General features: G+C 57.9%; 1 protein-coding gene across 4 annotated transcripts in view; it reads right to left on the reverse strand.

The window, feature by feature from the left end:
* The window catches only part of NOTCH3 (notch receptor 3), a 34,185-nt gene extending 20,901 nt beyond the window's left edge, over positions 1 to 13,284 (reverse strand). For 3 of the 4 annotated variants that reach the window (XM_089905186.1, XM_089905185.1, XM_089905188.1), the window contains exons 1-16: positions 13,086 to 13,283; positions 10,112 to 10,190; positions 6,705 to 6,847; positions 6,286 to 6,624; positions 6,071 to 6,193; positions 5,760 to 5,993; positions 4,745 to 4,900; positions 4,471 to 4,656; positions 3,735 to 3,848; positions 3,378 to 3,491; positions 2,582 to 2,815; positions 2,351 to 2,461; positions 1,671 to 1,863; positions 1,444 to 1,595; positions 1,103 to 1,216; positions 497 to 652 (exon numbers count right to left, since the gene is read on the reverse strand). In XM_089905186.1, the coding sequence (XP_089761312.1) occupies positions 497 to 652; positions 1,103 to 1,216; positions 1,444 to 1,595; positions 1,671 to 1,863; positions 2,351 to 2,461; positions 2,582 to 2,815; positions 3,378 to 3,491; positions 3,735 to 3,848; positions 4,471 to 4,656; positions 4,745 to 4,900; positions 5,760 to 5,993; positions 6,071 to 6,193; positions 6,286 to 6,624; positions 6,705 to 6,847; positions 10,112 to 10,190; positions 13,086 to 13,200 (2,563 nt within the window). In that variant the 5' untranslated portion in view covers positions 13,201 to 13,283. Of the gene's footprint in view, positions 1 to 496; positions 653 to 1,102; positions 1,217 to 1,443; positions 1,596 to 1,670; positions 1,864 to 2,350; positions 2,462 to 2,581; positions 2,816 to 3,377; positions 3,492 to 3,734; positions 3,849 to 4,470; positions 4,657 to 4,744; positions 4,901 to 5,759; positions 5,994 to 6,070; positions 6,194 to 6,285; positions 6,625 to 6,704; positions 6,848 to 10,111; positions 10,191 to 13,085 lie in introns of all 4 variants that reach the window. The other variant, XM_089905187.1, reaches the window with a different exon arrangement.
* Positions 13,285 to 20,311: the final 7,027 nt, after the last annotated feature.

Raw genomic sequence — 20,311 nt, forward strand, 5'->3', positions numbered from 1 at the left:
GATTTCAGATTGTGCAGACTCAGTATGAAAAAGAAAAGAATGTAAAATATCTCAAGAATTTTAAATTGATTATACTGAAATGATAATATTTTTATGTTATTAGGTTAAATAAACCCGTTTTTGTTTGTTTTGTTTACTTTTTAATGTGGCTATTAGAAAAAACTTAATGCATATGTGGCTTGCATTATTTGTCCATTGAACAGCGCTCCTGGAGACTCACTAGGGGCCTTTTATCTCATACTTCACACACAACCCTAACTTGCTTGCTGCCAGAGGCAATCTATATAGGCTTCAGGGTCCTCTCCCAGCTCATCCCTCTACTTGCTGCATGACCTTGGGCAAGTCACTTAACCTCTCTGGGGCCTCTCTGGAGCAAAATGGGGAAAGTAAGATAACTGTGGAGATGAAATGAAAACACAGTGCTAGGCGCATGCAGGGGCTTGATGAACCTGTTCCCTAGGTCAGCACCCCCCACCAAGAGCTCCCCTGAACTCACTGGGGTCACAGTCATCGATGTCCTGATCACAGGAAGAGCCACTATAGCCCTCGTGGCAGGTACAGCTGAAACTCCCTGCCAGGTTGGCGCAGGTACCATGGGGACCACAGGGTGAGGGGCCAGCACATTCATCCACGTCCTGCTGACATCGTGAGCCTGGGGGTGGGGAGTAAAATAACACAGCGGGTTAGAAGGCGCAGGGTAGGGTCTGAGGGTACCTGGCTCTCAGGAAGAACCTGAAGCCTGAGCTGGACAAAGGCAAGAACAGTTTGCCTCTGGGCATTTTGCACACACTGTTCCAGAACTGCCTTCTCCTTGTTTCAGAGGGTGGTGAATGCATTCTGTGACTGAGGTCTGCTCCTCCAGGCTGTCCCCAAAACTCTCAGCCTGATTCCTAGCTTCCCCAACCCCGTAGCCCTTCCTCTTCTTCTGAACTGACCACATCGGCTGCAGGTGTCTGTGTCTAGCTCTGTTTCTTCCCAGAAGGAAGCTCCCCTAAAAGGCAGGACCAGGAGTGACTCCCTCTCTGGGTCCCCAGCATCACCCAGTATGGGGCAGGTTGCAAAGGAGATGAGGGAGAGGAAGAGGAAGAAGCAGCTGACGTACCTTGCCAACCAGGGGGGCAGGAGCAGACAGCCGGCTGGCCAGGGGCAGACTCACAGTAGCCCCCATGTTCACAGGGATTTGGGGTGCAGGGGGACAGCAGCTCACACTGACGGCCTGTAGTGGGCAGGCAGAGTGAGACAGTCTTGAGAGATTCCATTTGCCCATCTCCCCACAAGGTCCCCACCTTGATACCCACTTCCCAAGCTCCTGGGTAGGGATGGGAGAGGAAAAAAAGTGGGGGGGGGTATTAATGCAGAGAAGGAAGGAAGAATGGAACAGAAGGGAAATGAGAAGGAAAAAGGGAGGAGGCAGCCCTGGGGAGGGAAAGTGGGGACACGCACCCTGGACACCAGGGGGACAGGTACAGCGGAAGCCCGTTCCATCACTGGTGCAGGTGCCGCCTGCCCAGCAGGGATGGGATTCACAGGCATCTCGAGCGAGGCTCTGACTGCACTGAGGGCCACTCCAGCCAAGCTCACACACGCAGCGGAACCTGAAGGGGGAGGCAGTCAGGGCTGGCAGGAGGGCAGGGAAGCAGTGGGGATCAGGGGTTGGGGAGAGGCCTCACCCTCCAGGCGCGTCGTGGCAGACGCCATGACTGCAGGGTTCTTGGGCGCAGGGATGGCTTGGGGGAAGACAGAGCGGGGGCAGGGAGCCAGGTGGGCAGAGGCATTGGAAGCCATTTTCACCATCCACGCAGGAGCCCCCCTCACCGCATGGGCTGGACGCACACTCGTTGATCTCCACGTTGCAGAGAGGCCCTGGGGAGCAGGCAGACAACCTCATCCCAGAACGAGGATAGCCGGGCCTACCGGGGAGGGACAACCTTGCCCCATTTAGCAGAGCCACACCCTTGAACAAGGACAATCTCATTTGCTTCACAACACATCATCTCTTGTGCAAATTAGGATACCCACCTCCTCAACCCAGAGATACCTTGCTCCAAGTCATCCTTGCCTTGTCCCCAAACTTATATGAAATCACTTTCATTTCCACCAAGGGTTACCCTGGCCCCACTCAGAAACACCTCAATCCCTGAGTCTGAACACCTTCCTGTATGTTCCAGGATAATCTTGAGCTAATATGGGGACAACACGCCAATGACAGAAAGCACTGTCTCAGGGCAAAGCGTGGACAACCTCGTTGGACCAGAGTGTGCAAAGAGAGGGGCAAAACCTGGCCAAGAAAGATGGGTGATTTCACCCTCACCCTATAAAGACCTCCATTCCGCGGCAGACACTTGCCCACCTGTGAAGCCAGGCTGGCAGACACAGTCATAGCGGTTGATGCTGTCCCGGCAGATTCCAAAGGTGCAGGGGTTGCTAGCACAATCATCAATGTTCACCTCACAGTTCACACCTGGGGAAGGGGAACATGACAGGGACTGCCACCACTGTGCCCTACCAGGAGCACCATTCCCGAACCCTCTGTGTCCTACCAGATGTACTGTTTCTGCCCCAGCCCAGCCCCCGGCCCCACCTGTGGTGCCGGGAGGGCAGCGGCAGAGGTATTTGTCCACCAGGTCTAGGCATTTGCCACCGTGGCGGCAGGGTTGGCTTCGGCACTCGTCCACCTGGCTTTCACAGCGCGTGCCGGTGTAGCCCGGGGCACAGGCGCACGAGAAACTGGCGATGCCATCCACACAGCGCCCATGGTGGCATGGGTCTGGCGAGCAGTCATCCACGTTGTGCTCACACACCGTGCCCTCGAAGCCTGCGGGGACAGAGGGTCAGGCTCCGCCCACTGGCCCAGGTCCTGCCCACAGCCGTGGCTTCTGCCCAATTCTGGCTCAGCTCTACCTCAGGCCCGGCCCATCGAGCCAACAGGAGGCGGGCTCAGTTCAGGCCCTGCCCCTGAATGTAGCTCCATTCCATCCAGCTCCAAGCTCCAAGACTCGTCCCTGGCCAGGACCCTACCGCAGTTAAATCCCACCCCTAGCGTGACCCTGCTTCCAATCCTTACACTATCAGCCCTGATTTGCCTCGCCCTCTCCTGGAAATGGGGACACATGGGAGGTGCCTGGGGCTGTAGGGGGTCGGACCCCACCCCTCCAGTTAAGTGCACACCTATCCTGCTAGACCCTTTGGCCTCACCCCCAGCCTTACCTCTGCTTGTGTCCATCATTGGCTCCGCCTCCTGGCTCTTTCATTGGCCCTGCTGAGGTCCTGCCTTGCTGCAGCCCTGCCCCCAACTTTTCCCCAAGGTAATTATTGGCCCTTTCCCCCACTAGCCCCGCCTCCAGACTCTTGCCAACTTGTCACTGGCCCTCCCTCACCCTCTGCGCAGCGGCACTCATAGCCATCCGGCTGGTCCACGCACTTGGCTCCATTCCGGCAGGGTGTGCTGGCGCATTCATCCACGTCCAGCTGACACATAGCCCCGCTGAAGCCTGGAGTGGGGGGTGTGGGAGGAACAGAGGGCCAGACAGGGTCAGGGCAGTCACCCCTCACCAGAGCTGCCTTGTTTGGGTGGGGAGTCCATTTACTTAGTTTTAAATTAATTTCAATGTTTTTCATAAGGTGGTTTCTGTTATGATAGGTAACCACTAACACGGTCTTATAAGCTCCCATCCTGGAGCCTTTGCCCCTTCAGAGACTCGTCTTTTTCAGGCTCCCTGGCCCAGAGTCCTCACCCGAGGGGCAGGTGCAGCTGAAGCCATTGACTCTGTCCTTGCAGACCCCGCCGTTGACACACGGGCTGCTCTGACACTCGTCCATGTCCACCTCACAATAAGTGCCTGTGAAGCCTGGGGGTAGAGGGAAGGGGATTAGGGCAATGGGGGTTAGCTTCTGGTCTGAAGGGAGAGCAACGGGGGACGTACCCCCTTCCCACTTACACACAGTTCCCCTGAGCCTTGGCCTTGCCGCCTCCCAACCCTACATTCAGTTTTTAGACTCAGGCTGGACCTTCATTCAGCTGTGGCCCCAACTGGTTCAAGGCTTATGAGACTCCGTATGGGCCTTGCCTTCGGACCAGCCCTTGCCCTCTCCAGTCCCCAGACTCTGTCTTGTCCCTAGGTCCCAGCCTCAGGGCCCACCACAGCCTTGTGCCCAGCCTCAATCCCATCCCCGGCATCAGTGCATTTCTGTCTGCAGGCTCCACCTTGATCACTCCAGACCGTGGTCCTGCCCTCATGTCATTGCCACCCCACAGTGTCCAGACTCCACTCCCAGCCCATCTGAGGTTCAACGACTCCACTTGACCATGCCTGCAACCTTGCACAAGATTCTGCTCTGGCTCCGCCTCCACCTCATCCCAGGCTTCAGCCTCACAGTCCCAGCTCCCTCCCCTCCCCCCGGCCCAGCCTGAGGCTTTTCTCACCCCGCCTCCCCACCTCAGGCCCCGCCCCAGCCACGCCCACCACACACCTGCCATGCAGATGCAGGTAAACTGGCCTATACGGTCGAGGCACGTGGCCTGGTTGCGGCAGGGGCCGGAGAGGCACTCATTGACATCGGTCTCGCAACGCGGACCAGTGTAGCCACGGCCGCACTGGCACAGGAATGAGCCCTGTGTGTTCACGCACCGGCCCAGGTGCTCACAAGGGTTGGCACCTGCAGGAGGAGTCACAGAGGGTGTAGGTGTGGCCAGCTGACCACCGCCTCTCCCCTCCTTCCCTACTCTCAGACAGCGCCCCCTCACCGATGGAACACTCATCCACGTCCTGGTCACAAGCCCCGCCTGTGAAGCCAGGTGGACAGGTGCAGATGGCCCTGCCGTTCACCGGGTTCGTGTCGCAGATAGCATCCTCGTGACAGGGGTTGCTGACGCAGGCGTCATCCAGATGACACAGAAGTCCTGGGAAGGAGTAGGTAGAGGTCAAGGGCAGATATCCCCCCCAGCTCTGCCCAAAGCTCCCACACCCCCAAATATGGTTTTGTGTTTTGTTTTTACTAACCAGCATTGTATTTAGTAGCTATTTCTCCCCAATCATTTATCGTGAAAAGTTCAAACATACAAAAAAGTTTATTCATATACCCACCACCTAGAGTCAACTACTGTAAGCTTTATCTATCTTTTGTTCTGAACCATTTGAAGTTGGAAACATCCACATATTGTTTTTTTGTTTGTTTGTTTGTTTGCGGTACGCGGGCCTCTCACTGTTGTGGCCTCTCCCATTGTGGAGCACAGCCTCCGGACGCGCAGGCTCAGCGGCCATGGCTCACGGGCCCAGCCGCTCCGCGGCATGTGGGATCTTCCCGGACCGGGGCACGAACCCGTGTCCCCTGCATCGGCAGGCGGACTCTCAACCACTGTGCCACCAGGGAAGCCCCACATATTGTTTTTAAATCTACTGATTCTTTTTCTGATTATAAAAGGGTCCTACCATCAAGTCTTTGCTTCTGCAGTACCCCTCTGTCTGACATACCCTTCCCTCCATTTCCAAGTCCCCCTCCCAAACACCTCCTCTGACCTTTGCCACTTCCCTTTGGACTTTTTCCCCCTCTCTTTCTCAGTCACAGTTTAGCTCTAAATTCCCATGGTTTTTGCCCTGGACTGTTTGCCAGCCTCCTCCCAGGCCTCTCCCAGGCTCATCCTTCACCCCAAATCTAGCTTCCAGCATAATCATTCTAATACTCAAGTCAGACTCCATCCTTGCCTCTACTCAAGAACCACCAATGGCTCCCTGCTGCCTACAGGGAAAACAGCCACTCACCAGTTTTGCCCATGGGGCAGGCACAGTAGAAGGAGGCCACACGGTCATGGCAGGTGGCCCCATGGAAGCACACGGCCGTGGCACAGTCATCAATATTCTGACTGCAGCTCTCGCCTGTCCAGCCATTGACACACACACAGCTGTGGCCACCCAGCGTGTTGAAGCAAGTGCCCCCATTGTGGCAAGCGTTGGGCTGGAGCTGACACTCGTCCACGTCCTCCGTACAGAATTGGCCTGTGGCACACAGATGCACCAGTCTAGTCACCTGGTGTATGCCGACCCAAGGTCTTCCCTCTAGTCCCACTGCTCACCTGTCCACTCAGGAGGGCACTGGCAGTTGTAGGTGTTGACACCGTCCACACACGTCCCCCCATTTAGACATCGGTGCCCTGGACAGTCGTCCACATTCACTTCACAGTTCTGGCCCTCGAACCCTAGCGTGGGAGGAGGAAGCAAGGGTGGTCATTGCCAGGCTGGCCTGCTGTCCCCCCACCTCTGCTGCCTCCCTTAGGTACAGCTCCCTCACCAGGAAGGCAGGCACAGTCGTAGGTGAGGTCGCCACTCTGTCTACAGGTGCCCCCGTTACGGCACGGCGAGGGGGCACAGGCCACCAAGGGGCTCTCACACAGTGGCCCTGTGTAGCCAGCTGGGCACTGGCAGCGGAAGGAGCCAGGTGTGTTGAGACAGGTGCCACCATGGCGGCAGGGTCCGCCCATCCGGCACTCATCCACGTCGCTTCGGCAGCTGCGGCCCTGGTAGCCGGGTGGGCAGGAGCAGACGTAGCGGCCATCGGAGCCCACCGAGCAGCGGGCACCATGGGCACAGGGGCTGCTGAGGCAGGGGTCTGGCAGGGAGCAGTCTGGGCCTGGACGGAACCAGAAAGGGTGAGCCTGGGGCTGACCACACCCTTGCCTGCCCCGGGCTCCCTTCCAGACCCTCCCTTACCTCGGAAGCCACGGGGGCAGCGGCAGGAGAACCGGGCGGTGCCTGCCACCACCGAGCTCTGGCAGACACCATGGCCAGCACAGGGGCCGGAATGGCAGGGGTCTTCCAGCTGACACCGTTCACCCACCCAGCCTGGTGGGCACCTGTGGGCAGAAATGGCCCGGTGGGGAAAGTGAGGGCAGGACGGCCCCAAACACAGAGATATGCACAAGAAAGACAAGAAACACACAAGCAAACAAACACGCATACTCATTCATCCATGCAACAAATATTCCCTGAGCACCTACTAAGTTCTTAGCAAGAGGAATACAGCAGCAAACACAATTAAAGTGGTCCCTACCTTCCTGATGTTCACAGCCAGGTCCGGCAAAGAGAAGATATACAAATAATGAATTAATAAACAACATGCCGGGGTGGGGCGGTGGTGAGGGCCATGAGGGCCATGAAAGATGTAGTGGGTTGAGTGGTGGCCCCAGAAAAGTTATGCCCATGTCCCAGTACCTGTGACTGTGACCTTATTTGGAAAAAGAGATGTAATTAGTGATGTAATTAAATGATGGACGTCAAGATGAGATCACCCTGGATGATCCAGGTGGGCCCAAAATTGAGTGACAACTGTCCTTACTTACAAGTGAAAGGCAAAGGGAGATTTGAGAGAAAGAGAAGGCCATGTGAAGAGACTGGAGGAACACCTGGGGGTTCTAGAAGCTAGAAGAGGGAAGGAAGGACTCTCCGCTAAAGCCGTTGGAGAGACTGTGATTGCCAATACCTTGATTTCAGACTTCTGGCCTCCAGAACTGCGAGAATAAATTTCTGTCGGTTTCAACCAGTTTGTGGTAACTTGTTACAGTAGCCACAGGAAACTAAGACACTGGATAAGGGGAACAGTGATGGGGGTGGGGAAAAGGCAAACACATTTTCACAGTGAGGGAGGGGGTCATGGGGCTGTGTGGGGAAGAGTAGAGGAAACGGGAAATGCAAAGTCTCAGATTCCCAGGCACACACAGACAGACCCCAAAATATACACAGATACACAGAAGGACACAGCAACGCGATGTGTTGCCCTGGCAAATACTCAGATACCAACCCATAGCCTCATTCACGAATATGGACTCTCACATGGATAGATAGGCAAGAGAACCCCCACCAAGCCTCAACTCCTTTCCTGGGGGCATATAACAACCCTTCCTTCCGTTGCGAGGAGGAGGTGGCCACCAACGCTGGCGCCCTCTTGTTGGAGGAAGGTCCTTCAGCCTGCAGCCCCCTCCAAACCCACCAAGGCAACCTTGAATGTGCGGGTAAATATGGGGGTTGGTCTTAAGACCAGAAACTTCCAGACGGTGGGGTCAGAGGGAGGGGCTTGGAGAGACAAGAGGGTCCAGGCCCGTCCCCCGACGCTACCCACCCCTCGCGCCGGTTCCTCCTCTGGCTTGTGCAGGTCGCTCGGGGCTAAACTTAAGTAGCTGACTCAGTCTTTAGCGTCACCCACAAGATCCTCTCACCCCAGCCCCCCACTGAAACAAGTCGGGGCACGGCAGGGTGCAGATGGTGTAAGAAGGGGAGAACCCAGCTCCCAAGCGCCCTCTCCCAAGGCCCTCAGGCCAAGGACGGCAGCCAAGACTGCTCGCCGGGAGAGGAAGTGCTGCTCTGGGCGCCGAGAACTGCGCACCGCCCCCCGCCCACGTCAGGCAGGGCGTGGCCGCGCGGCCCCCTCCCGGCGCCCCGGGCGGGTTCCCACGCTCTGCGCCCCGCGCCCCTGCCGACCGGTCTGGCTGGTTCCAGCTTCGCCCGCGCCCCGCCCAACCGCCTGTGCTTTGCGGGAGACGGGCGGGGGCAGGGGTGTGTGTGTGGCGGGGGGAGCACAGACTTGGCGGGGTGGACTAGCTGGGGAGGCGAGCACTAAGAGATAGAGACAAGGATTTGAGAGCCTACTTTGAAGGGGAGAGTTGGGGGATCCATGGAGGGGTGACAGATTGGGGCGACCCCGAAAGGACACGAGAATTTGGAACCTTGAAGGAGACTGGGGGTGGGGGGCGTGGGGAGTGCTTCCCACGGCCCAGGTCTGGGGACTGAGCTCTCTCCACTCCGGGCGATCCGGGGTCCGGGCCGCCGCGCGGGCCGGTGATTCACCTGTCGGGGGGCGGGGCAGCCGCGGGCGCATTCACCTGTCGGCAGCATTCCAGGTGCGGAGCTCCAAACGCTGGCGCCCGGCCACGCGGCTCCGCCTCCCAGATGAGTAGCTCTGGGTAAGGTCCCACTTTACCCCCGACTCCCACCGTCCCAACCCGAGGAACCCGCTCAACCAGGCTAAGACCCCCGCCCAGGGGAGCCACAGTGGTGCTCCAAAGTGCGTGTGTAACTTCAGAGGGGCTCTAATGTCAACCCAGACCACGCAGCTTGGACCTGGCACACATGTTGCTGAATAAATGGATACATTAATGAATCGATCCACGGCTAGTGGGTGAGCTGCTTTTACTAATAATATTATAGAAAGGAACCAAGCATTTACCCATAACCTTGAGAGGTTCCACCTTATGGCACCTATTTCCTGTGTCCCTACCATTATTAATAATGATAATCCCATTTATTAAGCATTTACTGAATGCCCAACACCATGCTGATTTCACCATAGGAAGGGTCTCAGTCTTTACAGTCAGCCCCATAAAGGAGGGAACTATTATTGCCCCATTTTCCAGATGCAAAAACTAAGGCACAGAGAGCTCAAAGCACTTGCTTTGAGCCCAGAATTCAAACTGAGCTCTGTCTGCCTCTGCTCAGCAATATCCCAGGCCCTGCCCTGCTCCCGCAATCCTCTGTCTTTCCTTGCATTATCCAACATTGCACTTTGGGGGCCCCTTCTGGTCACAAGCCAGGGAGAAGCACCCTGTGTCACAGATCAATGAGGTTCAGGGAGGGGAAGTGACTCACTCAAGGTCACACAGCAAGAAAGTGGCAGATCAGGGCTCTTGTGTCCCCACCACTGAATCTTGAGATGTGGGAATGTGCCGATGCCGTACCCACTACTACCAAGCCACTGTCACTAGTGCCTGAAAATTTGTTGATTGAGTAACTACCTGTCCATCAGGGGATTTACACAAGACCTCAGGCAGCAGAGAATTCTGTGAAGTTGGCGTTGGTGGGCCCATTTTCAAGACTGGGACACTGGGGCTTAAAGAGTTTTAAGTCTCAGGCCATCAGCAACATGATATGGGATTTGAACCCAGGCCAGGCAGACTCCAGAGCCTCTGCTCCCAACTCTGCTGCATTCAGTGGGGAAACAAGGGGTTGCCCAAGCCACACACATGTAGGAAGTGGTAGAAGCCTCTGTGATGAACACAGAGGCAGGGGGAGAAGACAGACCGCCTCCCCAGACAGGGCCCACTCATGGCTCAGAGCCAGGCACTCACAGGCAGGCAGCCTCCCGGGAGGGCAGCTGGGTGCAGCGACCTCCATTCGCACACGGGCTTCCATCCAGGCAAGGGGGCGCTGGGTAGGGGTGAAGGAAGGTGGGGGTGTCAGGAAGGCACCCAGGAACCCCAGCCCAGAGTGAGACTCCCTCCTTTCCTCCCCCAGGCAACAGCTGCGCCAGGCTGGGGGCGTCTCTGCGAGTGCTGGGAGCCCCCCATCCACAGTTCCCACGGCCCCCCACCCTGGCCCCAGCTGTTAGGGCTGCAGCTGTCCCTGCCAGCTCGAGCCCTGGGAACCACAAGGCAGGGGTGGGCAGAAGGGGCCGACTTATGCCAGATGTGGGCACTCAGAAGCTGCCAGAATGCGGGGTGGGGGGGGATGCTAAGGCAGGAAGTGAGGGTGCTGCTGAGTGTTGAAGGGAGGTCTGGGACTGTGTGCCCAGATCCTGGGGTTGTGGAGGGGGCAGTGGCGGGGAGTCCTAGGGGCATATGGGTCTTCCTTCCACTGATGTTGGGCATCTACTCCAGCTGGGCAGGCCTGTGTGCTAGGTCTGGGGAGAGATGCCAAGGCATGTACTCCATGTGCCTCCAGCATTGGGTGTTGCAGGGATAGGGTTTGTATTGAAGGGAGGGGCAGCCAGCACAAGATGTGGGCTGCCCTGTCCGGCGTCGCCATCCCTGAGGGCTATGTCCCTCTGGGGTGTGGCACAGTCGAACTGTCCTGTCAGATGGGTCAGGGGTGTGGCGGGGTGTGAGCTAGTGGAGAATTGTGTGTGCCAGCAGGTGTGGGGCTGCTGTGTGCATGTGTGCCTGTGTGTGCATGTATGAGAGAGAGAGAGAGAGAGAGAAAGGGAGAGGAAGAGGAAATTAGAAAAACAGAGACAGACATAAAAGAGGAAACTAGAAGCAGGCAGACAGAGAGAAGGAGATAGAGATGGACAGAGACAGATTAAAAAGGGAGATAGAGATGGACAGAGACAGATAAAAAGGGAGAGATAGGGGCTTCCCTGGTGGTGCAGTGGTTGAGAGTCCGCCTGCCGATGCAGGGGACGCGGGTTCGTGCCCCGGACCGGGAGGATCCCACATGCCACGGAGCGGCTGGGCCCGTGAGCCATGGCCGCTGAGCCTGCGTGTCCGGAGCCTGTGCTCCGCAACGGGAGAGGCCACAACAGTGAGAGGCCCGCGTAGTGCCAAAAAAAAAAAAAAAAAAAAAAAGGGAGAGATAGAACAAATTAAGCTGGACATGGGAATGCACCAAACAGGGCTTCTGTCCCCTTCCTCAAGGGACAAGCAGACAGGACACTATTACCCAGACAGGAGCCCGTGGGTGTTTGCGAACTCACACTGGGGGCCACATGACACAAGCCGTGGGCCCCGCTGAGCTGTGGGCCCTGTGAGCCACATGTGTGTTTGCGCGACCTGCATGGATGTAGAGGTTTATAGACTGAAATTTTTTGTGTGTCCATGTATGTGAACTATGTATCTGGGTATATAGCTGTGTGTCTGTGTGTGACCTCTGTGTGCCTGGGTGTGTCTGTGTATGGGTTGGATGGGCCCGTCTGTCTGCATGTGTGAGCTGGGTGTAGGCATGTCCTTCCATCTATGTGCATCTGAGTGTGTGCAGGCAGTGTGTGTGAGGTCTTGGGCTGGTGGTGCAGGGTATGTGTGAACATGTGTCACTGTATGTGCATGCGAGTGTGAACGCGTGAGCTGTGTATGTCTGTGCCTAGTGTGAGCTGGGTGTATTCCTCTGCAGGTGTACTCTGTGCGTGTGTGCACACGCGCACGTCCGCATCTCTGCATGTGCGACCCAAGACTGTGTGTCCTGTGAATGTGTGACAGGCCATGTGGGTGTGCGCTGGCCTCGCGGGGGCGGCTGCTCCTGCCTGGTCCTGCCCCATCGACCCCGGGGCTGAGCTGGGGAGGCCCATTTCCTCCCGCAGCCCCCACCCCTCCCAGTGCTGAGCCCCACGTCAGGGTCCAGAGACCCAGGGCCAGGGCCACTCGGCCCGCATCCCTTCCCTGCCGGCCAGGCCTCCCTTTACGGGGTGCACCTCTGCAGCCCCGGCCCGGGCCCCGCCGCTGTCCCGCTTTGTCTGGCAAAGAAAGCGCGAGGCTGGCCGGGGGGAGGGGGTGTCTAGACGGCGCGGCCATTGTCCCGGGCGGGGGAGGGGAGAGTGGGGAGGGGGAGGGGTGGGGTCCCCCGGCAGGCTGGGTAGGGCTCGGGCTGCGGGGAGGGGCGCCGGAGCCGGAGAGGAGCACGTGGGCTCGCGCCCCCTGCCCTCCCCTCCCTTCCCAAGGCGGGGACGGGGTCCCGGGGCCGTCCGGTCCTGGCAGCCAGGGGCGGGAGCGGGGCCGCGGGCGGGGGAAGGGGCGCGGGCGCAGCTCTGGCTCCAGCTCCAGCTCTGGGTCCGGGTCCGGGTCTTGCCGCGCTCCGGCCTGGGAAGTTTTCTCCGAGTTTAGAGCTCCGAGAACTTCGCGCCACCTCCCCGCCCCCCGCCCGGCCAGCCCTGCTCGGAGTAGGGTGGGGGGCTTTTGTGTGAGGGGTCCCCGACGTAGGGGTACTTGGGTTCCAATCGTGACCTTCCCAGGACTCCAGACGGGCGTAGGTTGTGAGAGAGCCCCAGATTCTTGGTTACCCACGCCCCCGCACCACCACCCCCCGCGCCAATCTTGATCCCCGCACCTCGAGCTCCCAGTCCTGGGCTCCTGTGTCCCTTCATTCCCAGCTCAGATCTCCCCTGGGCCCCAGTTCCTCGGGCTTCTGGGGTCCTGCCTCGCCCCCACTCCCAATTCTGGGTCCCTGACCCCCGGGACTGCCACACAGTCCCCGGGCTCCTGCGCTCCCTGTCTCCGCTCTCTGGTCCTTGGTTCCCAGGCCCGCCAGCCCCAGACTCGGGGAGGCCTGGCACTCCGTTCTTACCCTTCCCCCACCCACTCACCCCATCCCGCCCGCCAGGTCCCGGCCCCTCACCTGCAGCCCCCGGCCCCGCTAGCAGTAGCAATAAGGGCAGCGTCCGCACGGACGGCAGGGGTGGCGGCGGCGACATCAGGCGACGGCGGCGGCGGCCCCGGGGCCCCGGCCCCATGGCGGCCGGCCGCGACCCTTCCTCCTCCCTCCTCCCTCCTCCCTCCTTCCCTGGGCTCCTGGCGCGTCCGGGGCCAGCCTCCGCGCCGCCAACTTCGCTGAAGTGAGACTGCCGGACAGCCCCGCCCCCAGCCCTGGGCGGCTCGCTCCGCCCCGGGGCCAGCCCTGAGCTCCCCCGCCCCCAGCCTGGCCTCCCGGGGTCCCTGCCCACCCTCCACCCACACAGCCTGGGACCCGAAGACCCTCTTGGAAATTCAGGCCAGCTATGCGGTGAGACGCGGGCCCAACCAGCGTGACAGACACACCCAGCCTCCTGAACATCACCCCTGCTCCCCAACACCCATCCAGAGCGGGAGACACACACAGAGCCAAGACACAAACACAGATACTCCCCCACCCCCGACACCCCGAAACTGAAGCCAGGCACGTCCTGCAAGGCTCATGAACACACAGCCAGGATGCACAAATGCAGAGGCATGCACAGAGCTTCCTGGGGACTTAAAATCTGAAACACTCACAAACTCTAAACTCAGGCCCAGTCAGACCTTGAGCCTTAGGCGATTTTTGCAGCCTCGGACCTCAGACACAGGCTAGGAGTCATGTGTGCTACCAAACACCCACAACCCTTCTTACTCTCAGCCCTCTCTGAAAGCAACCCCTTCCTCCTCACTACCCTGTGTGAACCCCAAAAGTCCAACCCACCCCCCAGCCCCACCCCATACCCTACACAACTTTGCCAATCAGCCAGTCTTGCTCAATTTGATCAAACTGTCTTCTCCAAAATCAGTCATACTGCAAAGCCACCCTGCAGTGGGCTCTGTCCCTGTGGCAAGAATGGGGGTCCCAGAAAGGCCCCATGCCCAGCCCTAGAGAAGCTCTCAGTCTAGGGAAGAAAAAAACAGACACAGACACCCCCAGCACTGTGGGCTTAGGGCTGGGCCAGAGGGAGGGACGAATCTGTGGAGGGCATGCAGAGGGGTCGGTGAGGGCTCTGCTGGGGGAGGGGGGGTTACTTATTCATTCATTCATTTATTCAACAAATAAATATAAAGCTCCAGCTCTATGTCCGGCTTTGTTCCAGAGGCTGGGGATACAGTTTCCTCTCCCAGGGAGGGCGTCACTGAGAAGGGTTCAGAGGGGCTCAGCCCAGAACTGGAAGAAAGGCATCCCAGCAGAGACAGGTCTGCACCCAGAGGACGGGGCAGAGTCAAGTCGGGAGGGAGGGGAGAGTGGGCAGCTCAGGGGTCGGGCTGGCCCTGAGGAGGAGGAGGAGGAGGAAGAGGCCAGGCTGACCCTGTAAGTATTTGGCTCGGTGATGAGGCTGCAGGGAGGAATGGGTTGGGGGTGAGGTGCTGAAACCGAGGAGCCTGAGCGTCGCCCATGAGGCAGCTAAACACTGGGCCTAAGCATGGGGCACCAAGGTGGGAGACAGTCACAAATGACCAGGCCCAGTATGGGAGATGACCCCCAGCCCTGCTGAGGCTGGCAGATAGCCCAGCCACAGGGGACAGGAACTGAGGATGTCCTGCCACTCTCAACTTATGAGTGCAACCTCCATCTGGGAGGAGAGCTATCCACCCATCTTATGGGTCAGCCCCCATGGGGGTGGGTATCTGCCCATCTTATGGTGACTTGCTGAAGGCTTTCTAGAGGAAGAGCTAAGATTTGAACCCAAGTCTGAGTGACTCCAGGCCACATGGAGTGAGAGGGATGGGAATGGGGGTGGGGACTGGGCAGAGAAAAGGACAAGAGTTGCACAATAAGAAGGGCTTACTCACTGTGAGTGTGCTGAGTCAACAGGCCCATGGGGCAGGTGCCGCCTAAGTCCTTCCCATGCCCGTCACCCCAGGAGGAAATCCAAGCCCCCCAGCCCTGCTTTCAGAGCCTTCAGCCCCTCTCCAGCCCCTCCTGTCCCCTTCATCATCACACTGAGGCAAACTCCATCTTCACCCAGCAGGCTTTGCACTCTCATGGCCTTTGCTCAGGTTGTTCCTTCTGCCTGGGACACCCAGCTAGTTAGAAGGCCCCTTTTGCATTGCTTCCTCCCCAAGCAGGAACTCACAGCAGATGTGTTCTCTTTAAAAATGCATTTCATAGGAGTTCCCCCGGTGTCCTAGTGGTGAGGATTCCAGGCTTTCTTTCTTTCTTTTTAAAAAATATTTATTTATTTGGCTGCGCCGGGTCTTAGTTGCGGCACGCAGGATCTTCGTTGCCGCGTGCTAGATCTTCGCTGTGGCACGCAGACTCTTAGTTGCGGCATGTAGGATCTAGTTCCCAGACCAGGGATCGAACCTGGGCCCCCTGCAGTGGGAGCCTGGAGTCTTAGCCACTGGACCACCAGGGAAGTCCCAGATTCCAGGCTTTCACTGCCGTGGCCCGGGTTCAATCCCTGGTCAGGGAACTGAGATCCTACATGCCACGCAGCGTGGCCAAAAATAAATAAATAAAAATGCATTTCCTTCTAGTTACGGGGAATGCTCTACTACTTCCTGCACATGCCACTGTTTTCTCCATGCTGGTCCCTCTTTCTAGCATGCCTATCCGTCCTCCATTCCTGTACCTGATGAACTCCTATTCTTCAAGATTCCAGTTCCAGGAAGCCCTCTCTGCTCCCCACCACCAGCTCTGCTAGTGCCCTCTTGCCCTACCGCTCGGCCTTGTCCACAGGGGGCTGGGGGTGTCTGTATACTGCTCTTTCTTTGCTCCTCTATACTGGGGGCTCCCGAGGCGCCAGGCATCACCCAGCATGAGGTGGGCACTGAGGGGGCAACATGGGAGAGTTTGGTGACTCCGGAAGTGGCTGAAGGACTTGGGATGCTTAGCCCAGAAGAGCCACCACTGGGGGCCCAGACCATTCTCTTCAGTACCATTCTAGGGATCTGGGGGTCCAGAGACTAGGGGTCCAGGGGGCAAAGATAGGGTCTTCAGCAGTGGGGGCTAGCTCCTCCCCTGACCCATCTGAGAAAGGACTTTCTGCTGGAAGAGATGCTCTAATAGGTGCTGATCTCCCTGTCACAAGGAGCAACCAAGAACCTGGACACACATTTTGCTAGGCAGGAAGTCCAAAGTCTGCTACCCTGTTGATCCAATGGCCCCTGGTCTGTGGCAGACAGAGACAGAGAGGGAGCAATAATGGTGAGTACAGCATCAGAGGAGTGGGGACAAAAGGAAGATACCCTACTGGTGTCAGTCCCTTTCTGAAGCCTCCAAACTCTGAGGGCACCCACTCAGCAAGGCAGAAGGTGAGCATCCCCTCTCCAGGTTTCTGCTGCCCTCCAGCCACGGTGGCCGGAATAGCCCAAGGTGTTTGGATCCTTGAGGGACAGGACAGTCAGAGCAATTATTCCCACGGCTTTGCAGCAGACAGCTGCCCAGTTCCCAACATGGTGGGGGTAGGGGTGGGCTTGAGCTGTCTCCCCTGCCCCTGCCGGCTGCCTTGGCCAGGGACTGCATTTCTCCTCAATGAGCTCAGTCCCCAGGGATGCGGGTCCTGGGGCCAAGCCAAGACACAGCTGCTGGGCCCAGGCCCACTGACCGGGAACCTGAGAACGTGCCCTCGGCTTATCCTCTTGGGACCACAGTCCTGTCCTCTACACATGGAAGCTAGGGCCAGGCTGTCACACCCAGGCAGTGGGCCATGGGAGCCCAACAAGAACCAGCAGGAGAGAGAGCTGGTGGGTATGGGGCCTGGGCAACAGTGGGAAGGCTGGATCCCAGGGCTTGTGGGCTGCAGACCCAGCCAGCTATCCTGGCCACTGCCTCCCTGGGGCTCTCTCATGCTCAAGTGGCTCAAGGCCACTGCCTCCCTGGCTCCCCGCTGCCCAGAGTGACACCCTCCTCACCTTGCCAGTTCCCCTTCCCTGTCTCCCAGGCTTCCCGGTTTTTGCACAGGCTGTGCCCACTGCCAGGAACACCTTTCTCATATTCGGGAGACTCCATTCACCTGACGGCTCACTCTGACCCTCCAGCTCTTCTCGCCTTCATTCAGTCATTTGACAAACGTATACTGAGTAACTACTTGGTGCCAGGCCCTATGATAGGTAGAGGTGACAAAGACAGAGGTTTTTGCCCTGATAGGGGAGACAAACAAGTAACAAGAAGACAAACAAATAAGAACTATAGAATGTGCATGAGAGATGAAGAGATTTCAGTTCTAGGGGGTCAGGACAGGCCTCGCTGACGAGGGGACATTAGAACTAAGATCTGAAGGAGGAGAACAAGCCAGCGAGGCAAACAGCCTGGAAGCGTGTTCCAGGCAGAGGGAACAGCAAGTGCAAAGGCCCAGAGGAGAAAGGGGTGGGTAGAAAAGAAGAACAGCAACGAGGCCAGGGTGCTGAGTGCAGAATGAGCAAGGGGAGGGAGCTCAGGAAAGCTGATGGGGGCCAAGTTCCAAGGGGCCAAAGGGTCTGGGGTTGTATGAAAAGTACAGTGGACACCACTGGAGGGTTTTAGCAGGGGGAAGCTGATGTGATCGAGGCTGGAAAAAATAACACTGCCATTTCTTCTCCCAGGGAACCTTCCCTGCAGTTTCCCATGGTCTCCTCTGGCTCCTACGGCCTCTTCCGTTTCAACTCCGACCACTCCATGTGACCCTACCTGGCTCCCATGTCATTCTGAGCTCTGTGGGCCTCTGTCTTGCTGACTACTGAATCCCCAATGTCTAGCACAGAGCCTGGCACATAGTAGGTAAAATAATTGTCAGTTGAATGAATGAATATACCCAGCACATCTCGGGGGAAGAGCAGGACCCAGGAGCTGGGACCCGAACCTGCTCAGAGCCAGCCTTTGAGATGTCCCTGTCTGGACACAGACATGTCTGGCCTCTGTTAGATCAGAGCTCAGTCAGAGGAAGGGATGGGGGCTGGTGGGGCTTCCTGGAGGAGGAGTGGATGTGAGGGCTGAATGTGGAAGAAAGGGGAAGGAAAAGAAGGGAACTTAACTGTAATCAAGCACCTACTGGTTCTGCCGCTCTGGGCAGGGGAAGCAGGGAGGCCATACCCCATCCCTTCTGGGGTGGAGGCAGGGGTTTCCCTGCCTTAAGACCCTCCACTGGGCAGGACATCCAATGGAGGTCTTGGCCTCCTGGGCTTTGGGCTCAGACCACTCCACCCTTCCTCGTCCATGGCCTCACCCAGGACCCCACCTCCTCCAGCTCACCTCTGAACTATGACACTCCAATGTCCTTTAACTGCCTCCTTGCCTCCCTGGCTGCTGAAACTTGTCTTCCTTCCTTCCTGCAGGTGTGGCACTTGTCCTCCCACCTTTCCTCCTGCTTCAGAGAAGGGGAGCACCTTCCTAGGGCTTTTCATTACCTCCTCCTGTGGCCAGAGGTTGAGGTCTCTTCTGTGACAAAGTGAACTCTGCAGCAAATGCTCATCTCACACACACACAGCCCTTCCCCAAGCTCCTTTCTCTCTCCCCTGCATCTCCCCCCGCCCCCGCACTGCTCCCTCCGTTCTTCCCCTTCTCCGCTCTGCTCTATGCCCCAAGAGGCTGACCTCTACAGACTATATCAACGGACATCCTTGTCCTCGGGCTTCCAGGTGGGTTTGGCCAATAGGAGGCACTGGCAGAAGATGAAGTGGGGGTGGGGGGGGAGGAGAGAACACGATATTAATTCTCCTGTATCTTTCCCTGTAGGGTCACCACCTCGGCTGACTGTGTTGCTTGACCAAAGGCCCTGTCCACATAGTCCACACAAACCTCTCCCTGAGTTCTGCTAACATCCTTCCTTCCCCTTTCCCCGTCAGGTCAGGGGGATCCGGAGATGGTAATGGCTCTCCAGGGGTGCTCGCTGGGGGTGCTGCACTAACCCCTGTTGGTTTCCCCAAACCCTGCCTGCTGTATACGGTCCCTGAAGCAAACCTGCCTCAAATTGTCCCATTTGAATGTGCCAGTTGTTCCCTCCAGGATCCTGACTGGGGTCCCCACTCTTCCCTCCCATCCCTGCTTAACCACATTCAGAGCATCCAAGCCCTCTGTCCTCAGCCCCCACTCTCAGGTTTCCTCCCTCATGATCTGCATGGCTCAATCCTCTCAATCTCTCAGCAGCTTTTGACACCATGGGCTATACCCCTCCTCCTGACCTCCCCCCCCCCCCCCACTGCTGAGGCATCATGCTTACCTGCTTCCCCTCCTACCTCTTTGGTTTCTCTCCTCTGCCTGTCCCTTAGATGTTGGGGGCCTCCAGGGCTCAGTCTCCAGTCTTGTTCTCCACTTTCTTCTGGGGAGACTTCATTCTCTCTCCCAGCTTCAGTGCCCTTCTACCCCACGGTACATGGATGCTTGCTCGGTCATCTTTGTCTTTAACCCATTAAAGACAAAGGTGCTTCTAGGTCCCTGCCTCAGGGGTCCAGCCCCCTCAGGCTGAACATGCCCCAAACCTGCTTCTGGCTTTCCCTGCATATCTGCTCCTCCCCCAAGTGCCTGGACTTAGACCTCGTCCTCTACTGCCTGGACCATGCCCATCCTCCTTCCAGGCCTCCCCACCTTCAATCTTCCGTCCCTGGTCCTGCCCCCTCACCAACCCCGAAGTAATATTCCAGACACACAGATCTGTCCGGGACCCTCCCCTGCGGTCCCCACCACACTGGGAGCAAGCTCCTGGCCTGGCATTCGAAGCCCTTTGTAATCCCATGTCTTCCTATCCCAAACATTCCTCCCAGTCTCACAGAAATGCTAAATCACCCGTGCACGGGAGGCTTCTGTGGATTGGAGCACATTCTTGCAGGAGTCAGCTCTAAGGCCTTCCCTGCCCTCCTCCAGGTAGGTGCCCCACCCCTCACCCCCCGGCCCGCATTCCACTCAGGCCTGACCACCTAGGGCTGGGAGAGTCTGCCCGGCTTTGTCTCCCCCATCCCTCCTCTGGTGCGGGGCCACGGATTACAGCTGGTAGCGAGGACAGGTAAATGAGTGGGTGAGCGGATGAATGAATGATGAGTGAGTAAAGGATGTAAGGTGATCTGGAGGCGGGACCTCAGAGAAGGGAGAGGGAGAGGGAGAGGCTGAGCCTGGAAGGGGCCTCAGACAGAGTCCAAACCCTCCGGGGGCCAGCTCCCTCATGAAGTGATGAGGTCTCTGAGCCCCTGGCTCTAAGAAAGACGCTCCCGGAT

This window comes from Delphinapterus leucas, unplaced genomic scaffold (assembly GCF_059928025.1).
Source record: "Delphinapterus leucas isolate spDelLeu-1000000601 "Yukka" unplaced genomic scaffold, BTC_Dleu_Yukka2 spDelLeu_asBTCV2_sq25, whole genome shotgun sequence".
In the NCBI taxonomy this organism is placed as follows: Eukaryota; Metazoa; Chordata; class Mammalia; order Artiodactyla; family Monodontidae; genus Delphinapterus; species Delphinapterus leucas.